Here is a 21,986-nt window from a genome sequence, read left to right as displayed (position 1 = left end):
CCACTCTCGGGTCACCCTGCACCTCCATCGCCCATGACTTTGCCTCTCCAAACACTGGCATAAATTGGCTCCTACAAAACAATCTCTTCTTCTGTAGCTAGGCATCCCCAGCTGATCAATAATACCCTAAACTCAGAAACCACAGGGCCTGAGAGCATAGGTGCTCTGGCTTAAAGCTGTTATACTCTCACTCGCAATCTGCTTAAGAAATTTGGAGCGAGAGGGGAAAAAAACCCTCCCCCAGCATACTGTAAAAGCGTGAGCAGCAACCTCTCTGAGGTCATAGTTAGCCACTGCTTTATTGGCAGAGGGAGAGCATTTGTGGGTTTGATCGCATACAGATCTGGCCCTTTAAAACTCCATCCAATCCTGCAGTACAAAACATAACAAAACCAAAAGACATCATGTAGGACAAGAGGAATTTTAAAGGGCCAGGACACTTATAAACACTGACTCATATTCGCCACTGGCGCATGTTGCTCAACTTAATTGAGGTCAACGGCATTGCATCTGCTTATGCCAGTCTGGTCAATCGGACCCTCAGGGAAGCTGCCCCCTCCGATCTAACCCTCATGAGTAAATCTATTTCAGAACAAAGGAAATGGGAGTTATATATTTTTGCTCACTGTGCTATATATCATATGACAATTCTTTCAGTACTCAAATGCCAAAGGGTATAGTTAGTTAAGAGGGGCTGATAAGCATGTTTCTGATACATCCTGATCTATTCCACAGGTACTGAAGCTGTCGAACTGTTTTTCTTTTTTTTTTTTTTTTAAAAAGGCAAGACAATTAATTCTTTACTGAACCGAGTTTCCTTTCCTGATTCCTTTCCACTTTCAAAGAAAAGTGAAATTGTCACCTTCACGGTGTATAAAAATACTTCACAAATAAACTTCTTAAAAACACATGCCCGTGAAATGGCTGCCCTGGATGTTTAGAGCTGTGGATTGGATTCTCTTCAGCATCGCAATACAGAGGTTTCAATACCACCAGGTTGCTTGACCACTTGTACTGAGGTAGGTCACCAGCAACATGCACCGACCGAACACATTACATTCTAAGGCTTTGTACATGAGGTCTACAACAGATACCACCACCAATAGCCTAAAGATCAGCTGCCGGGAGGAATTTCTCCACGCCCGTTGGCACAATGCCACGTTAAGAGCACGGTGATCCTGTCAGTATACATGCTGGTGCCGTATCAACTCGTATGGCCAATTTTGGAGGGGTTGGGGACACTGACAGCTAGTCCTGCGGCACTGTACAAACTGCGGCTGTGGACACTCAGGCCTGGTCTACACTGGGGAGGCGGGGGGGGTGTTCGATCTAAGTTACACAACTTCAGCTACATGAATAGCGTAGCTGAAGTCGACGTACTCAGATCTACTTACCTGGTGGAATACTGGAGTCGACAGGAGAGCACTCGGCAGTCAATTGATCGCATCTAGACTAGACACGTTAAAACGACCCCCGTTGGATTGATCGCTGCCCGTGGATCCAGCAGGTAATGTAGACAAGCCCTTAGAACTGTCTCTTTTTCCCACCCTTCCAAATTGAATTAGGTCTTTACCATTCAAAACAGCATGTGGCTAAGCAAACAAAACCTTTAATGGCCTGGAGTGCTGACACCTTCTATTTCATAATAAAGGGTAATTAATGTAGAGTTTGAGGCAATCTAAAAAAAAAGACTGAGATAAGTGGGTCCCTACATTGCTAACCCTGGGCCAGATTCTGGCCTTGTTTCCATCTTGTGAAACCCTAATGGAGCTCCACTGGCTGGAAAGCTGCTCAAAACACAGCCCAGTGTAGTCTTTTGGGCTGCTTGAGAGACAACCATAATTGTCCCCAATAGCTCTCTTGACTCTTCAATGTCTTGACGAAGACATTGCATTAATTTCCTAACCTCCTATTAAAAAGCCGCTGCACATCCAAGTGATATATTCATCACTGCTGGAGGCTCTCTTTATGACCATTCCCTTCATCCTTTTTTAATACTACATCCAGCGTGGATGCACCCAACAACTGCCCTTTCCTGGTAAAAGGAAGCCATTTTTAAATGGCTTCTTGCTTTACGAGCGGCGCATTAGACATGGGCAAAGAGATTTTTTGTGTTAAAGCGAAGTGTGTTTGCAGACTACGGTGCACACACAGATGCTGTTGGGCAGCAACTTTAGTATATATTACCATGTGCACCCAGTCACAGGGCTCTTACTCCTGGGATCTCGTCAGCTGAACAGCAGAGAATGTGATGACCATCTAGTAGTGAAAGAGCGTAGGCGGGATGGTGAGGTGCAGGCACTGAGATGCACGCACCAGATTGTACTCTCCGTTAGCTGAGTGCGTCCCCACTAATGATAATGGACCAAATTCAGCCCCAGCGCAAGTGAGGACAACTGAATTGAAGTCAATGGAGCCAGGTCTGGCTTTGACCCATTGGGACTGAACTAGCATAGTTCAGGGCAGAATCAGACCTTTAGGGCTTGTCTACACTCACCAGGGGATTGACGAGCGGCGATAGATGCATCGGCAGTCAATTTAGCGGGTCTAGTGAAGACACACTAAATCGACCGCAGATCGCTCTCCCGTCGACTCCTGTACTCCACCGGATCGAAAAGAGTAGGGGGAGTCGACGGGAGAGCATCTCACGTCGACATCGCGTAGTGTGGGCCCCGCAGTAAGTATATCTAAGCTACGTCGATTTGAGTTACGCTATTCACGTAACTCAAATTGCATAGCTTAGATCGGATTTCCCCTGTAGTGTAGACAAGGTCTTAGTAACTTGTTTAGGCCTTCAGAAAATGGCTTTTCTCAGACACAGTTCTCACTGAAGCTAATGGGAGTTTGAGTGACTACACACTGAGTAAAGGATCTCAGATTTTGTCCTCTCTGCTTTAAATATATATACATGTTGCCTCTCACTTTATTTTTTCCATTTTTTTCTATATTAATAAAAAAATTCCCCCTTTCCTTTCAAAACAACCAATGTTCTTCCCAGTGGGGTGTTAATGAAATAGTCTAGTGGCCATTCCACCACACCGGGCCATCTTTCCACTCAGAAAGGTGACATACTAGGGTAGGCAGCTCATCCAGCCAGCTGTACCCTTGAACATTCGGACGTGCTTTTTAAGTTTCAAGTTTAAGCGGGTTTTTCATTCAAAAGTAAGAAGTGACACACTATGGCTGAAAAGAAATAAAGCTAATAAAGAAAATGCATCTTTTAGAAATATGTATTTAGCCCCAAAAGAGGGAGAAAGGGGTCAAAATAGACTTATCTTTCACAAAGCACTTCCCTGAGGCATTTAACACACGACAGAGGATGTGTCAGTCATTGTGAAATAATCAGGCAGCTCCTTGTATGCGTGAGGAATGAGGCTGAAAAGCCAAGCGTCTCCAGTATACAACAAGTGCCATTATCTCCGCTGGGAGTGTGTTATTCCAGGTAGCCAATGGTAGAACCTGAGGGTTCTGAGTGAAGATGGGAACGTGCATATGGGTAGGTGCTGTAGTTCTAATCTATCCAGCTGATGTCCCATAATGTGTCAGACTGGAACTGTAATTAGACAAACTGGATATTCCCTCGGGGCTGGATCCTGCATGGAGCTGAGCACTCTGATCCTAATTCAGCAAAAGACGCATGCTTAGTTCTTGGCTAAGCATTGACTTTGTTGGGCCAAAACCAGACTGCTTACTTTCTTGTAGGATCAAGCCCACAATCCTTAGAAAATGGGCAGGTTCACTGGTTTGAAGGAGCAATTGGGAACAGCTCACCTGTACTCCAGGGTCCAGTTTGGCCCTAATGTGGCAGGTGAAGATTCTCTTTAGGTTACTAGTGGTGGTAGACCTGCTACAGCTCTAACAGTCGTTAAAGTAGAACCATCATATAAAACTCCGTCACACAAAACCAAACACAAGCACTATGACTTGGCTAAATGTAAAGCTTTTAACACTAACGAAATGTCACCACAATCGCTACTTAACGCAAACACACTGCCCTTTCATTTGTCTTTGAACAGGTTTCACTGGAGCAGAGCAGAACAGTCAGATGAAGGAGGAGCAGGTTTGACGACACAAACGAATGAACTTCTATATAAAACTTGAGGTAGAACATTGCTTTCAAGGTTTGGAAGTGCTTTACATCAGAATGACGACGACACAAAAAAAGGACAACACCATGGCAGATATGGAGCATGACTTCTGAGGTAGTACCAAGCTTATGCAGACCAAGTGCTACGCTACTTGTTTTGAAAACAAAGGAAGACACAGATATTTGCTGCTTCCCCGAAGACATTCATTCCGGTTGAGGTAGGTTCTGAGTCTACTCGGGATGTTTGTCCAAGTCTTTCAGTAGCCCTCATGCAGGCCTCTTTTGACACATATTTTTTTTTCTTATTTATAGTCAATCACCAAAAAAGCATCCTGAGAAATAGAGAAAGTGTACAAAATCATCAAATCCATGGAGAGGTGGCCTTTCCCGGCCTGAATTTTTGGAGTCAAGTTAGAAGGATTCATCTTAATCCAGTCATCATGAAATAAAAAATAGATCACAAAGTACTCCTAAAGCTGCTAATGGGGAACATGGGCTGGGATGCCAAGGGAACAAGGCTCCGCCATATTCCATCATTGATAGAGTCTGGAGAATTTGTAAAGTCTGTTACCTAGCAGCCATGGGAAAAACAATCATGACCAGTCTTGATAATGCAATTGTAGGAAGAAATGCACAAAGAGGCCTGAGACAGGTCAGGAAGATAAACTTCATAGCGCTTCAAAAAAGCTGTATATCGATATAAAAGAAATAATAAAGCAAAAAAAAAAAAAAAAACCCCAGACTGTAGAAATCTTAAATTGACCTGAGATTGACGAATCATTGTAAAGACATCACCAGACATGGAAATGGTTCTTGGTGAGTCCTACAAGAGGCTTAGAGACTTGGCAATTATCCTTCATTGGTGGGACTATGTTTCAAAACTGGGACTTCCTGGCTAAAGTTGTGTAGCGGTCCACCCTGATCATCAGGCGCCAGACTTTTGGCTGGGGGATCGAGTTGTTCTTCTATAATGCTGAATTCATCCAGTGGAAGGGTAGATATCTGAGTCTCATCATGTGAGTCAGGTGGGACGTGATCTGGCTGAGAGGAGACAAAACACCCCATTACAAAGACAATAATTGTTGCATTTGGCTATCACTACCAAGATGCTGGGCTTCTTAGAAATGACATGGCTCATCCAGGAACGAATATGCACATCTTACATAGATGTCCTTAACATCTACAGTTTAAAATCTACTCCATCGGCCAGGAATAAGGATTGTTTGTGGGCTACCACTATGAAGTTGTACATTCGTAACCAACCCCGTTTGGGCTGACAGTGGGGTTCAAACTTGAGACTGTCAGTGCTAAAAGCAGGAGCCTCTATCACTTGTGATAAAAGAATAATTCCTCTAGCCAGCTGCTGTAGTAGACTCTTAACCTCTTATATGAACTAACCACTAGCGGGGGACAAAGACACACACTCTCCCAGTGTGGAATGGATTAAACATTAGTGCTTAGCGGATCTATATTTTCAATGCATGGAAGGGAATTAAGCATATAAATCTCTCCCCATAACAAGGGGAGAGGAGTGTGTTGGAAAGGGGAGAGTGTCCGTAAATCCCATGATTAATGTCAAGGCAGGACCCTTACCATTATTCCCTTATCCTGTTGATCCTGGGAAGGCAATGCTAGAAACAACCTTTCCAGTTCGTTCATCTCCAGTTGCTTCCCATTCATGTCCAGGTCATCCCTGTCCCTCCGAGCGGCTCCATTCAGAACCAGGCCTGTGGCGTTCCTCTGACTCCTCGGGATCTGGGGAGTTGACAGCTGTTCCTGGACGTTTTTACACATCAGCAGTCTGGAAAACCGAGAGGGGAGGAAACTGAAAGTGTAGCACCTCCCAGCACTGCATGCTGCCCCTTTATATGGGCCTGGACACACCTCGCCGTTCACATCTTACAGTGAATTCTATGCTCATATACAACCTCCCAAAACAGGAGCTAGGTTCAGAGAGAAGCCGAGAGAAGTCACAATTCTAGTCTTTGTCTCCGCCTCTCCTCCCCCTGACACCCGAAACCCCCTCCACACTTATCAGTGCGCCATGTTCTCTCGCTCCTCCTTATAACCCATTTCTCTGACACAGCTTTCAAAGCAGATCTCCCTGCGGATGTGTCCACCACGTGTGCCACCTCAGCTGTTGCCCCATGTAGGGTAGTTAGTGTAACTGTCTTTTAATACGTTTTGTAAAGGGGGCGGTGCTGGATTGACATCAAAGGCCTCTTGCCGGATGTGGCCGCACAGCTTTGCTTACGATAAAGTGAGCACCCACAACTCTTATGCACTTCAGGTCTAATCCAAGACCCTTTGGAGCCAATGGAAAGACTCCTATTGACTTAACTGGTCTTTGATCAGAGCCTAGGTAAGCGATTACTGTACCAGCGACAGGGATGTTATACAATCCCACGGGGAGGGGCACAATCACCAATGGAAGGAGAAGTGGACCCTGCAATCACAAGTGTGACCACGGCCTGGCCTGTGGACTCACAAATGGGAGGTGGTCCACGAGACATTCATGCTACTGCAACGCGGTTGAGTCTTAGAACCCTTTGAATAGCTTGAGAACCACCGGCGCAAAGCAAACAGCACAATACAAGTAGATAGTGTATTCGTGTCACCCGGCCGGTGTGGGGAGAGAACCGTACCTTCCTCTGTACCCACACATGAGGAACAGGACACAGAATATAATGCACGTGACTCCAATGTGGATCCCAATGATGATCCCCGTGGTGGAGGTCTTATTATTTTGCTCATCTTTCATGCAGTCACACGGGGGATTCAACACTGTGAGGAGAAGCAGTGAAAAGGGAGTTAGTCACTGGGGTTTTAGCCACCTAGACACGGAAGCGTTGCAGCATGTGCTGGGGTGGGAAGCCCAGAATCAGGCCATGTTCTTGAGTAGCTCAGAGGCTGCCTCTCCTTCCTGGGCCTAGTTGTAGAAGGAAGGAGGAGACAGGGAGGAGGCAGCCGCAGTCACAGTGACTAGGGGGCTGCTCTGTTCCCCCTGCTATCAGGACCTGGAACAGCTCCCTCCCCATTGCCCCCCAGGCTGAGAGTGCAGAGCAGGGGGAGCCCAACTGGGGGATGGTGGGGGGCTGAGCCAGCTCCAGGGAAGAGACTGATCCCAGCCCAGCAGCAGCTCCTCTTTTCCCCCTCCCTGAAGGGGAGCCGGGGTGGGGAAAACGAGCGTGGAAGGCGCTTCGGGGGAATGAGCTGTAGAACCAGCAGCCTGGAGGGGAGGACAAGGGTTGGGTGGGAGAGGGGAGGGCTGAGGAGTATTTGGGGAAGGGAAGGCTTGGGTGGGGGTGTTGGAGGGAGGGGTAGAGGGTGTTTTAGGGAGAGGAGGGGTGGGGGGTGTTTGTTGGAAGGTGGGAAAAGTAGAGGAGGGGAGCCTTTGGGAGAGGAGAGGGAGTTGTGGGGGAGAGGGAGGTTTGCAAGGGTCAGGGAGGGAGGGAACGTTTGGGGGGCAAGAGGGGCCTCACTGTACTATGAGGGGGTGCCTCCCCACAGCTTTGCTGGCAATGCGACTCCCTTGCTCTCCTTAACGCCCCACTACAGCAATGGCCACCAGTGAGGGGGCCCTGCCGGCTGCCCTCAGAGCTGGACTCCAGGCTGTGACCAGCAGGACCCCACTAGCACAGGCTCTTTGCTCTGGAACCGGCTCCCCACAGCCCGGCGAGTGGCTCTTTAGGACTTGGCGTAAGATGTGCTCGTTCGCCGTGGCGCTCTCTTCCGTCGGGCCCGGAGCCAGAGGGTATTTATTCAGCACCAGATGAGGGGTGTGGAGGCAGGGCTGTCTCTCATCTGTGCCAGCTGTTGCTGACAGTCTTTCATTGTAATGTCCCCAGATCAATCAACCGATATCCATGGTAACACCCAGGGCTAGCACTGGACACCATTATTTAATGAATGAAATGGGATCAGGCTGCCAAGCATAATATTTGTTTTATTCAGACTGCAGGTCGATGGCTGCAGCAGGCTGCCAGCTGAACACTCTTACAAACCGTACGTTATCCCCTCGCCGTGATCTGTATCGAGAACATCCGAGGTACCGATGCGCCTATTTAACTACAGGCTAAAGCTAGCTGAGGAGAAAACAACAGCCCCGCAACAGCTTTCCACGATAGCGACGCGCTCTCCCCAAATACACCCCCCTATCGCAGTTAGCTATTTACAGGCCAGCGTCTCCCCCTGGCCCTTTGTGCTGGAGGGGCTAGCAGGGACTTTCAACTGAACCAATTCCTAAGATTTTGCAGTTCTGCTACATGGTAACAAAAGCTTTCAGCCTAGTCTCCGGAGACCAGCAATTTCCTTTAAAAGTAGAGCCTGCATCTCTGATCTCTAACGCTGCGCTCGGATGAGAAGTGAAAGGATAACATACAATTATCTTGCCTTCCTGCCTGGGGATCTGTAAACTTTGCATTTTCTCTGTGTCAGAGGTATGATGGGAATTACACTGGAGGAAAAATGCAGCCAGCCAGAGCAGTTCATAATACCTTATTCAGTGGTATCCCCCAAACCAAAGGCTAAGTATTAGAACGGAGCGGATGGACTTATCTGTACTTCCAACAGAGATGAATGTTTACTACATTAAAGGGACAGTATGAATAACAATCTATGTTTTGAAGATATTCCCATTGGTCGTCTGGTGAAAATGACTCCCAAAGCACCAGGGTATTTTTCAACACATACAAGAACACAAAAGGTGTGAGCAATTAAAGATTCCCCCAAGAGGAGAATCCTGTTGCCTCCAGGTAACTAAAGCACTGATGCATTCAGTCTCTTTCTTGCTTCCTACCAAACATAGATGCCCTCCAAAGAACTAGGTTACAATTATTTGAAACCTGATTTTCAGAGGTGCTCTCGCCCACAATTCCAATGGAAAGCAATGGAAGCCGCAAGTGGTCAGTGCCTCTGAATACAGGGCCCAGAGAGGAGTCTAGTCTAGGTGAGGAAGAGCCAGGAGAGTAGAATTATGGCAGCAAACGCATCCTTAACCCATCACTGCGGCTCACAAACCAGATGCAAAACCACCAGCTGCTCTGAGACCAATTCCCTGCAGTGGGAACAGAATCCTAGTAAGGAGTGAGAGATGGCAAAAACCACGGTAGTCCGGGGAGTCATCTCCTTCCAAAGCCAAGATACCCTCCAATGTGAAACTGATAATACAGCTGATCATAACCAAAACTCTATAGATTCATAGATCCTAGGACTGGAAGGGACCTCGAGAGGTCATCGAGTCCAGTCCCCTGCCCTCATGTAGAACCAAATACTGTCTAGACGTCCATTCCTGTGCACCAGCAAGAGGAGCAAAGGATGGGTCAAATCTGGGCTTCAGTTCAGGCCCAGATTTGTAAAGGATTTAGGCACTTCTCCACTCAGCATTGCAAGGACTAGGCAATTTAGACAGTGATTTTGACTTCCGATGAGAAGTAGGCTCCTAAATCACTTTTGAAAATGGGACTTAGCATCTAAGTCGCTCAGGTCTTGCAGCGCTAAGTAGAGCAATGCCTAAATACCTTTACAAATCGTAGCATCCATTGTTTTGTCAGTTTCAAACAGGCTCTTCTTCATTTTCTTGTTCACAGGAATTTCCTTGTTTACTTGGTTTGTTGACAGAAAGAGACTGTCATGGACAAAACTGTCCCAGATTGTTAACAACCAAGCAATCACTCCAGAAACAATGAAAAAAGAACGAGGAGTCCTCGTGGCACCTTAGAGACTAACAAATTTATTTGGGCAGAAGCTTTCGTGGGCTAAAACCCACTTAGCCCACGAAAGCTTATGCCCAAATAAATTTGTTATTCTCTAAGGTGCCACAGCCCACGAAAGCTTATGCCCAAATAAATTTGTTCGTCTCTAAGGTGCCACAAGTTCTCCTCGTTCTTTTTGCTGATACAGACTAACAGGGCTACCACTCTGAATCCAGGAACAATGATTCTTTATCTGCTATTATCACCCACTTGCAATAAGTGTGTGGAGATTTAGAAAAGCAGGACAACAATGGGCTCCTTAAACTACTATAATCAATACAATCTCATCTAATCTGTCTAATGCACCCAGCACACTGGTGACTACACCCAGTTCTGCGTTCTTTCCGAGCACTAAAAGCCTGACGTGCTCCTCTGAGTACAATGAACTTATCTAAATGTAACTAAGGATAGAACTGGGCTCCGAGTTTATTAAGAGCCAGATTCTGACCTCGGATCCATGTTCCGGGTTCCCGCTGAAGTTAGTTGGAATTGCACATATACGGAACGAACTCCCAGGATTTAACCCTAAGACTTTTAAAACAATGTTGGTGATAAAAAGGAATGGCCTTTGGGGCAGGGACCATCTTTTGATTCTGTGTTTGTACAGCACCTAAGCCATGAGTGGGGCTCCTAGGTGATGTGATAATACAAATACATAACCACACTTGTCCATACACAGCTGTTGCTTGTGAAAGCGAGAGAGCTAACTGTGTGCACTCTCTAACCTGTCCACCAAACAGTATGCCACATTCTCCATTTGTGGCCTGTACAATCTGAATTTAGAAGACAAACATTGCTATTTAGTTACAGGAGTACCGGAAACTGTTTTCTGTAACTAGAGATCAGACTGAACGGAGCCAGATCCAGAATGTTTTCCTTCCTAGCAACACTAACAATCGGTAATGGTGGTTTGGAGTGTGCTACAGAGCTGGCGGTTCATGCCCATATTATTTTCAGTTGCTTCCTTTAGAAAGAAAGAAAGGGGTAATGAACTTGCATAAAGATTAAGCAACTGGAATTAAGCACATTAGCCACCAGAGGGCACCGCTTCTCCATGCAACCTAGCTTCACATTTATTTGCTGTGCAGAAAATAAAGTGCTTCTTAAAGGTGATGGTTCAGAAGTCGCAGCATACAGTGTTGGATGCACTATTAAATTAACTGTGCGTTAGTAAGACCCTCACCGTCTCTGGCTAGATCACTCCGATGCTGTGACGTTTCACATCGCGTACACAAGTTGGACTGATTCTGCCTCTTACCTGTTCTTTCAACAGTTTCTCGAAGGGATACAAAGCGGACAGTAGAATTTCCATCCCCATGCTGGTTATATGCCAGGAGTTTTACTTCATATACCACTGATGGGTCTATTTTAGAAAAGACACGAGGAGGGCATTTCAGGTTAAAGAGCTACAGTACACTAATCTTGCTGAGCCTGCATTTGTCATGAAAACAGAAACATCTTACACGCATTGCAAAAGCCAGTCACTGTAAGTATAAGTGAACCTGCTCTCACTTAAATCAGTGGGGGCAGGCTGAGGGCCTAAGGGAGGAGTGGAAAACAAACCTTGCTAGGCACTCATGATATATATTTCCTAGCTGTCGTATATTACTCTAGACATTCTGTTATGATGACAACATGAAGGGGAATTTTCTTGCTCAGCGAAGGCACGTAATGTGGCTAACGCCCTCCTCTGTACTTACCCAAGTGAGTAATGTTATAAGATGTAATGTTGCTGGGCAGGAGCATAGGGCCAGTAAAGTGGGATAGGTGAACTTTACGGTAGTAGAGTTTGAATCCTTCATGCTGGCCCAGTTTGACGGAGGGCTCCCACACCGCTTGGATGGTGGTGCTGTTAAGAACTTTAATAAAGAGGGACGGAATTGCTGGGACTGAAACAGAGAGAGAGAGAGAGAGAGGTTTTTCAAGACTTGGGTCATGCTTGTTCCCGTCGTAGCCTAAACATAATCGGCAGTGCACAGAAAAATAATGAAATCCCTCCTAGCATTTCATGGTAGCTGCTGAGTCAGGGGGTGTGATAGAAAGATTCACTTGGTCGAGATTAGCTTAGGCTAGATCCTGCTTTTATAGTCCTGAATTCCTGCAAGAAGTTGTGTGAGTTTCAAACCGTTTCCTGTTCTCAGCATGGCCGTTCAACAAGCTAGGAGGCTACTTTGTAGATTCTGTTGCAATTTGATTCTCGGCTCCATCGGGTCAGGTCAGGAATGCAGGAGCATTGGAAGTGAATTGCCAGATTCCCCTCTCCTCCCCCCAGGGCAATGGTAGCCTTTTAGAGTGATTAATCCCTGAGGGAGGGAGAAACCAGAAGGATGGAGTTAGAGACATCAGTCTTAAAGCAATAAGTGAAATATGCTGCAACCGGCTGAGCTCTCAGGCTTCCTGCACTGACTTGCAGTCACTGTTCCAGCAGCGTTTGCTAGTCTGGGCTCTGCTCTGCAGAGTGTTTCAGGGGCCATTACACAGAGAGGTTAATAAAGAAGGGAAAGAATCGGGGATCAGAGTGAAAAACAAAGTCGTTTCAATCAAGGCAGTACATTTCTCTACGTTATGTGGCTGCTACCTTGCAAGCAGTTTCATCATAATCTTTTTGGAAAGGGATGTGCTTACCGGATCTCAAGGATGCATGAGGTTGGGGGGCAGGGGAGATGCAGGACTCTCCTTTCTTACTTGGTTATCCCCACTTACCCATAATGCTGAGGCCAGGGCCTGATCCAAAGCCCAGTGAAGTCAATAGGAGTCTTTCCATTGACATCAATGGATTTGGGGCTCAGGCCCCTGGAGACAAGGGGAGGAGCTGCTAGTGGCAGGAGTGCTTTACTCCCACAAGGGATGGAGCTGGTAGGGTTGTCCTCCAATGTACGCACTGGGCACCGCTGCATGGCTGGCACTGACAGGGGGTAGCAAGGGCTGCTGCTGAACTTGGGTCATCCAGCGCCCCTGGGGGTATTGCATCTCTTCCTGTTTTCCACAGGCCACATGCCGATTTATGCCATAGAGGTAAAGAAAGATTTATAGTCAGAGCATTGGGCAGGCCTAGAGCTAGCTATATGCCCCCCAGGCCCCATTCTCAACGCTCTTGCCGGTGGCTGGAGTGGTGAGTTGCGCAGAGATTTTCCCCACATTTGTTTCTTCCTTGCACCCATCAGAGTGTTTTAACACAAAGATAACCAGAGTGAGACCACGTACCAGGAGCGAGCCAACCCCACCTAGCTTGACGGCCTGATTTGGGGGTCTGCAAACCCAGTTCAAGTTTCCCTGTAATTTAAACATGGGGGTTTTTCATGGCTGATTCAGTTTAAAAAGCAAGGTGGCTTCCGAAGTGATGGAAACCCCAGGCTGTGTTTTAGGGATAGAGAAAGTAGACTAACATGGGTGCCTGCCTAACACATAATACGAGAGACAGTTTGGACTGAGGTTTTCGGTTTGCTTTCCCCTTCCTCTCTGTGCTCCTTTCCCTCCCAAACTCTCGTGTACAACTTTCTTTAGACGTCCCAGGTGTTGCTCCGTCATTCACACTTTTGCTGACTACCACAAAACTCGATAGAGCAAATGTTCTAATCAGTGTCTGGCCCTTTTGCACCATTCACTAAGTGCAAACTGACCACAATTGGCCCACAGAGAATTTCCTTGTCAAAGGGGTGTGTTCCCTGCTGGTGCCGATGTGCCAGTTGTGGGCCCCTGACATCTGGTGTAGGGGGCATGCCAGGGGAGGGAGGAGGTGTTTTGGGGTCAGGCAGGAGGAGTGGCAGAGATCTGCCACACCATGGCAATCCTGGATGGTTTTAGGGTCCCTGAAGGACTCTAAACCAGTTATGCAGCTTGAAGTCACTTGTCCAGGGCTTGCTCCAAGAATCAGAGAGCTGGACCTAGCTCCTTATTGCCCCTGCCCTTGGTGCAGGAGAGAATCTAGCCCTATAACAATTTGGGAATAAATCTGATCTCAGTTAATCCTGGTAAACAGGAACACTGGAATTGCCAAACTGCAACAGGACAACAGTCCATCTATAGCAGAATCCTGTATCCAATAGTAGCCAGTATCAGATACCTCTGAAAAAGGTGTTCATCTTCCATAAAGTACCTAACAGGGATGAAATTAGTATCTGAGTCCAATTGGTTAGCAGTCTGTGCTCAAAAGAATAAGGATTGGTGGTCCTGTAGTTGTATCCTAGTGGCTCTAATTACAGTCATTATTCTTTTTCTTAGAAATGTCTAACCATTTATTGCAGTGCTGGTGTAGCCATGTTGGTCCCAGAATATGAGAGAGACAAGATAGGGGAGGTAATATCTTTTATTGGACCAATTTCTGTTGGTGGAAGGTACAGGCTTTTGAGCTGCACAGAGCTCTTCTACAGACTTGGGGAAGGAAGCAAAATTGGGACAGACTGCAAAACAGAAGGGGTAAGGCATGTTGGAGGTGGCTTCTTCCATCTACTCCACCTCAAGGAATTCTTTCACAACAAAGATGACACCACCCAGAAGCACCACATCCCCATTGATAATCATAAGAAAAAAGAATCATTGGACTGGATGTGCTACCAGAGGACAAAACCACACACTGGATCATTACATTGATTACTTCAGGAAAAAAATTCTCTGTGAAATCCTCAACAAACATTACATCCACCACAATCTGTCTACCACCAAGAGGAAAGCAGATAGTCTCTGAAATCCATCGACCAAATAGTGATCAAACCTGAAGACAAAGAGGACACCGCCATAGTCCTTTATCGTGATGGCTATGTCAACGAGGCTAACAGACAACTCTCTGACACTACCTACTGTAAAGAGCTCATAGGAGACCTCCTAACACAATTCACCCAGGAATTTAAAGATACTGTCAAATACTTCCCAAAACAACTTGAAGAAAAACCCTACAACCTCATCCCCCAAGAACCCACTCAAGGGACTTTCTACATGCTTCCCAAGATACACGAACAAGGGAACCCAAGCAGGCCCATCATATATGGCCAGGGCACTTTTACTGAAGGAATATCAGGATTAGCAATGTAAAATGTTAACCAGTTAATCGTAAGCATTAGTCATACCAGTTAACCCACCTTAACTGTTAACCCCTGGGCCGCCTGGCCACCTGGCTCCAGCCGCCCTGTGCCACCCACTGGCTCCAGCCACCCCACGTCGCCCCGCCAGAGCAGCCCCTGCTGCACCATACCTGGCCCTTTAATTGGTTAACCGTTTAACCATTTAAACAAAATATTTTTAATTGTTTGAACAGTTAACTTTTAAAATGATATTTACATCCCTTATCAGGACTCATAGAAAACATCCTTAAACCACTCACCACACAAAAGGGCAGCTTCCTCCAAGACACTACGGCCTTCCCCAAGAAACTCTGCAACTTTAACAACCTCCCTCAAACGCCATCCTTGCCACCACGGATGTCACCTCCCTATACACCAACATCCCTCAACGCAACAGCTTCGCTGCCTGCCTCAAACACATACAAGATAATGCACAACCCTCAGAAATCCAAACTCATCTTCACCCATAATAACTTCACTTTTAACAGCAAACGCGTTGTCCAAACCAGGAGGACAGCCACGAATACTAGGATGGTTCCTCAATATGCCAACCTCTTCATCGGCCACCTTGAGGAAGAATTTCTGGCAAAATGCACCACAAGACCAACGATATCCCTGAGATAAGCCATGATATTTTCCTCCTCAGACAGAAGACCTAAACTCCCTCGTAGATTTCCACCACAACTTCAACAGCCATCACCCATCCATCAAACTTTCTCTAGAACAGTGGTTTTCAACCTTTTTTCATTTGCAGATTCCTAAAAAATGTCAAATGGAGGTCGGACCCCTTTGGAAGTCTTACTACATAACCTGCGGACCCCCGGGGGTCTGCGCACCACAGGTTGAAAATCACTGTGCTAGAACACTTCCACACCAGCATCAACTTCCAGGACACCATGATTAGCTTTGACAATGGAACCCCACAAATGACTATATACAAGAAACCCACCTCACCTCCACAGAGCCAGCAACCACCCCAGACACACCACAAAAATCTGTTATCTACAGCCAGACGCTCAGAGAAACTCCAAAGAGAAAGTCCAGCGTATACACCTAAACACACGTAAACCCACCTTCACTAAACAAAGACATTCCACCAGAGAAGTAGATTGCATCATGGAATGGACTACCTAAATATCCCATGAGAACCTGCTTTGATACAGAAAAAAAAAACCACTGACAGCACACCTCTGGTTGTTACCTACCACCAGCCATTGGAACCCGTATGAGGTATCATCAAACAGTTACAACACATATTTGAGGGGGACCATATCCTGAAAGAAATCTTTCCTGAACCCCCACTTCTGGCCTTCAAATAACCTGCAAAACTTGCCAAGTTCATCATGAGAAGCTAACTTCCCACAGATCAGGACACACCAACTCAAAGCAGCACCAGGCCCTGCTAGAACAACAGGTGCAAAACGTGCAGACGTATCTCCATTGCTACAAAGATCAATATCCCTCACAACATACACCTTTCAAGGTTCATGGGTCCTACCTATGCTTATCACAACCTGTGGCATACCTCATCCAATGCATCAAATGCCCCAGTAACAACTATGTGGGTGTAGCTTGAAAGCTTGTACCGTCCACCAGTAGAAGTTACTCCAATAAAAGACTTTACTTCAGCTATCTTGTCTCTACCTTTTATCAAGGCTTACTGAGATATTTGTCTTGACAATATCTTCTAGCACAGAGTTCCACGAAGTTATTGTATACTTGAATAAATCATAATAATAACTGATTTTAAATGTATCCGTTTTTAATTGAACTGAGTGGCATCTTGTCCTGGTATTACAGAAAAGGTAAGTTTGTTTCCAAATGTCGATAAAAAGTAATTGTGCCAATTTGAAGCTTGACAACAGCAAATAAGCTACTTTCACAGGTTTTTACTGTTTTATGACATTACGGTCAAAACAGCATATCTGAAGGATCTGAAATTTCCCAGACATTTTAAACATTTTTTTCCAAAAAGTACAGTCGTGATGGAAAAACAAAAACTAATCTGTTGTTTGAGACACTTCTATGCAATCACGTCTTTCAAAAAGGTATTCCATCTCCACTGATTCCCAATGGGATGCAATGTCAGGGCAAGTCAATGAATTTTCCTAATGACTTGCATGTAAGTCAATAGAAAGGACCAATGAGTGGGAGTTTTCCCATTGACCTACATTAGGAGAACATCCCCATGTACATTCAGTAGAAAACGATAAGAAAGCAGGCTTCCACATTCATTTGTATAAAGATATTCCGGCTTAACATCTGTTATCGGAAAACAACCAATTATATCAAAGTTTGCTTCTTACCAGGATAGTATCCAGACGTGTAAGTTATTGAAATGGAAATCTGTTTACACCCTGGCTTTGTATGTGTACACACATCAGTGGAGTCTGTTTATGGATCAGAACTAAACTTGTACTGGAATATGCCATTTCATCCAAGATGTAGATATAATTTTTTTTTTAAATCCAATAATGTAATTTTTCCTATAACTCTTCTTCCCTCCTGATCCCTCCAGGACAAAACTGTGGGGTGGCCTGGGCTCCCCTCTTTGAGGTAGGCCGTTTGACTCAGCCTAGGGGGTGGAACTCCAGGCCCTACTCTAAAATGGAAAATAGCCTAGTAAACTGAATCCCTAGAGAAGGTGGAGGTGATGGACCCCATCCGTTGAAGTGTGGCCCTTATTTATTGGTCTCATGTCATCACATGGCCAGCATCTGCTCATGGTGACATCTCAAAGCGGTTCATTTCACCACATGACATTTTAGCAATGGTTGTGTCCCTGTTATAACATATGGGACCAGGAGTTAGAGACCAGGATTTACTTAGTTAGATTTAGACTCACACTCGCTTACCAAAATGTATCTTATATATCACCTCTGAATTCGGAACACAGAATTGAATAGAGCATAAAGGAGTCTACGCTGGTTTAACTAACATGGGGAGGACCCAGAAGGCAGCCGTGCAGCTAACAGGAGGATGTAAGAAGGTGTATTACATTATGCTTCTCTCCCCATACCCTTTCTACGGGACAATGGGGATAAAACGTGCCATTCCATGAGATGACAATATCATTATGGAGATAAAAACTGACCTATATAAGAATCATTTGATGCCCGAGGCGGTTGCACGGCATAAATCCAGTGAATGGATCTATGGCTACAACAGGACTGTGCTGCACAACATTAGTCAATTCAGGTAACCGCCCTGGAGTCAATCCCTAAGCTAGGGCTGAGCTATACAAGGGCGCACGTGATGTTCTCTCCGCTAGGGAGAAATAATGCATCACTTCTGTGTGATGAGCTCAGCATTTGGTAGCCCCAAGAATTGAAAATTTGAGTGTATCCTTAAGTAAACAGATGTCACATGGCAGCACGGGGTGCTTAGCCTTGTGCTACCTGAACAAAGCTGAAATGACGGGAGGGAGGGAAACTGCCTGGACATCTCTAAATTGCCCTACAACACTCAAGGACTAGGTGTTGCAGAAATCACCTTAGAGACTAAGAAACCTTGGTCAGGCACAGGATGTATTTAAAGAGCTTAACAGCTAAGGACACTAGGGTACAGAATTTCAGCCTCATTGCAGAGGCAGATATACCAGATAGCAACTGTGAAAAAACGGGACGGGGGTTGGGGGGTAATAGGCACCTATATAAGAAAAAGTCCCCAGAAACGGGGCTGTCCCTTTAAAAATGGGACATCTGGTCACCCTATTGCAGCTGTTTCGCACCGACTCAGCAAGAACCCCAGTTGGTCTGGCCACTGGAGGATCTACCCTGCATAGAGGACTCCACTTGTAATGCAGGGTGGCCACCACTGCTTCTACGCCTCTCCCCTCCCCCAGGACCAAGGGACCCGTGCAACCCTGCATGCTGGAAATACTTGGCTACTGGAATGGCTCTGAGGGCCACTGACAACAAGTGTACAAATAGCACAGCCCTAAGCTACGGCAAGCTCAGTTCGGCCACAGCCCGGTATCTGGCCTCAGCATATGAACTCTGAAAGCTGAGGAAGTTAGGAGAGGTCTGGCATTTAGACCATTATAAGCATAAGGGCCAGCTGCAAAGTCTGGATCTGGATTTGGATCCAGATTTCTCTAAAGTTGAGGGAATTTAGGATCTGGCATTTAGTGCTAAACGTTCTTATCCACAGTGCTTGTCAGGCTGCTGCCCCTGCCTTTTATAAAAAGGGCCTGATCATTTTCAATGGCACGACGTGCACAGAGGTGCATCCATAGAGGCTTTTCATTTGCTCAGGTGTGTGCAATTTCGATGTAATTCTCAAGTTCCTGGCATTTTGCCATAGCAGGCTTCAGCTGGGCAAAGCCCGTGAGCCTCTGAATATTGTAATATTACAGTACATAGGTTCTCTCTCGCCAGCTCTCAAGGTTCTTACACAGCATTTACAGTGCATGCCTCACCAGGGTACGCGCAAAAACTGCCCTTTCTGATCTGCTCGTTGAAGCATGTGTCTTTCTCTTGAGACTCTGCATGCCGAAGAGTCGGAGACACAACGAAACCAGCTGCCATGTTTCAACAGAAGAGCAGTGGGCACACTCGGGGCAAAGTCTCCCCCTCTGGACTCCAATGTTGAGCATGCAAGTGATTGCACCACAGAAGTAGGCATCTGCCAAATCTGTGCATACAAGCAGCCATGTTTCAGTTCCAGTGGGAGCCCGGCAATCCGATCTCCACACAAACCTGCAGGATCGTTGCAAAAACGAGTGTGCACTGGTTGTGCGGGCAGAAGTGGGTACGCTCAATGGCAGGCTGTCTGAAAATCTGTAGAGTGACCAGATGTCCTGATTTTATAGGGACAGTCCCGATATTTGGGGCTTTTTCTTATATAGATACCTATTACCCCCCACCCTCATCCCGATTTTTCACACTTGCTGTCTGGTCACCCTAGAAAATCTGCCCTTTGTTAAAGCCTCATTACCTGACTCATAAATGAAAATGTGGTAATGGGGGGAGAAATACCTTTATTATCCGTTGGACAAAGAAACATTAACATTGGCCACCCCAATTTGTGAAGAGTTGGTTTTATTTTACGGGTTCAGAGCCTTACAATTACTAAAAACCACAAGAACGTCTCTCCTTCAAAGCTTGAAATATATAGTATTCATTAAAACTTGGAATATATCATTTTCATTTTATGTATGCACTTGTAGAATGCATGTGCTGTTTATAATTTCATTACACAAATAAATGTATACAGCATGGCAGTATAGAGGTATGTGTGTATATATACACGTGTACACACACATTTATATGTGTTTCACAGAAGTAGATATGAGGTAAAATAGATCTAATATATGTAAGGAGTCTCCCAAGTTTACTAAGGGATGGAATACTTGTTTTCCTCTTCCGTGCTGTTTGGAGTTTTCCCCAGGTCATTTCAACTTTCTTCCTGGCGTCCTCTTTAGCCGAAGATGACTAAAGGAACAGTCTTCATCCTAGAGAAATGTCAAAAAGTCCTGGAGAAAACCCTAAAAAGCATTAAAAGACAAGAATAGGAGTGTGTGCTGCTTACACACGGTTATGATGCACATATAGTTTGAGATTTTAAAAGTCATATTGTTTGCATCTAAGGCGTGCACCTGTTTCTCCCAGTCTGTAATATGCCACCTCTTTATCTTGTTACCGGAAGGCTGAGCAGCAATCCCAACTATTGGAACAGATTCTGATCTCATCTACATGCCCATAAATCCAGAGTGAATACACTGAAATCAAAGGAGTTATTCAGCCTATTCCGCTCTTTCTAGGCTTGTGCCGTGTCATCTTTCCAATTCATATTATACTGAAGTACCTACAGTGTCTAATCCAGGGGTCCCCAACGCGGTGCCTGTGGGTGCCATGGCGCCCGCCAGGGCATCCATGTGCGCCTGTCTACTGGCCGCTGGACAAGCAGCTGTCGAAATGCCGTGGAGAAGCGGCAACGTCAAGAAGCGCTACTGCTGAAATGCTGCCAAATTTCGGCGTCGCCGCCTCTCGACGTTGCCGCTTCACGAATTTCAGCGGCGACGCCTCTTGATGTTGCCGCTTCACGGCGGCATTTCGGTGGCTGCTTGTCCGGCAGCCACAGCCCTTGGTGGCTAGTCGTCTGGCGCCCGCCCCACGGAAAAGGTTGGGGACCTCTGATCTAATCCATCTCTTCCCCTTCTGCCTGTGAATCATTCCCTCCGGTGACTGGATTGAGATGGTACCTGACAATACAACCAACAGCTTCTGTGCTGGCTCTTTCAGTTCCGGTGCAATTTAAATTTTCATTAAAAAAAAAAAAAAGATTCTAGACTATGAAGAAAACCTTCCAAAGATGGCCCAACGCGCTGCTGTCTTCCTGCACCTGCCTGTAGACAGCCTGAGACAATGGGCCCAATCTTCACCTCACTTCTGCTAGTGCAAATTAGGAGTCACTCCACCCAATTAAGTGGAGTCACGCAGATGTAAAACTGGCTTACAGGAGCTCAGGACCAGGCTGGAGAGCTCTAAGAGAAGCATTAAACTGCTGAAATGTGAAATTCTGCCAATGATCAAACAAACATTATATTAGAATGAAGCTCAGACTCTCCCACACCTTGTTATCACATCCCTCTCTCCATTGCATTGATTGCTTGTCCACTTCTCAACACACTATTGAGTATGGTGCTACTACTACGCCTAGAGCTTTACATGAGGTCCCTGCCCCGAGGAGCTTAGAATTCAAACAAGAGAGACATGACGAGAAATGAGAACCAGCTGTGGTGTAGACAGGGAGGAAGCATGAACAATGGAAAACATAGAGGAAGACTTCTCTAATGCCAGATATTTACCAAGGATGCAGATCGTTTATTTGGTTTCCCTCCTTGCTACCTTCTTCTTCTTCTTCTTCTTCATTTTTAATATGACCAGGTGCAAAGAAAGAAGCAGAAAGCACCCGAGTTGAGATAGTGACAGAAAATACGAGAGGAGTCCGTTTGGAGGAAGGGTTTGAAGGAGGCAGATATACACGGCTTGTTGCTATTTGCCAGCATTTGTGTGTTAGACGTGCATTTATGGGCATCGAAATCTGAAATAAGTCCAAGTCACTGCCCAGCAGCCACATCCCCAT

At 45.9% G+C, this 21,986-nt stretch overlaps 1 protein-coding gene across 3 annotated transcripts in view; it reads right to left on the bottom strand.

Moving 5' to 3' along the window:
* Positions 1-755: 755 nt before the first annotated feature.
* IGDCC3 (immunoglobulin superfamily DCC subclass member 3) overlaps positions 756-21,986 on the bottom strand; it is a 188,664-nt gene continuing 167,433 nt past the window's right edge. For 2 of the 3 annotated variants that reach the window (XM_024109149.3, XM_005305394.5), the window contains 5 exons: positions 11,541-11,729; positions 11,099-11,203; positions 6,733-6,871; positions 5,681-5,888; positions 756-5,128 (listed from right to left, as the gene is read on the bottom strand). In XM_024109149.3, the coding sequence (XP_023964917.2) occupies positions 4,937-5,128; positions 5,681-5,888; positions 6,733-6,871; positions 11,099-11,203; positions 11,541-11,729 (833 nt within the window). In that variant the 3' untranslated portion in view covers positions 756-4,936. The remainder of the gene's footprint in view (positions 5,129-5,680; positions 5,889-6,732; positions 6,872-11,098; positions 11,204-11,540; positions 11,730-21,986) is intronic. The other variant, XM_042856579.2, reaches the window with a different exon arrangement.

The sequence above is a fragment of the Chrysemys picta genome, chromosome 10 (genome assembly GCF_011386835.1).
Source record: "Chrysemys picta bellii isolate R12L10 chromosome 10, ASM1138683v2, whole genome shotgun sequence".
Lineage (NCBI taxonomy): Eukaryota > Metazoa > Chordata > Testudines > Emydidae > Chrysemys > Chrysemys picta.
This window is presented reverse-complemented; position numbering and strand designations above follow the sequence as displayed.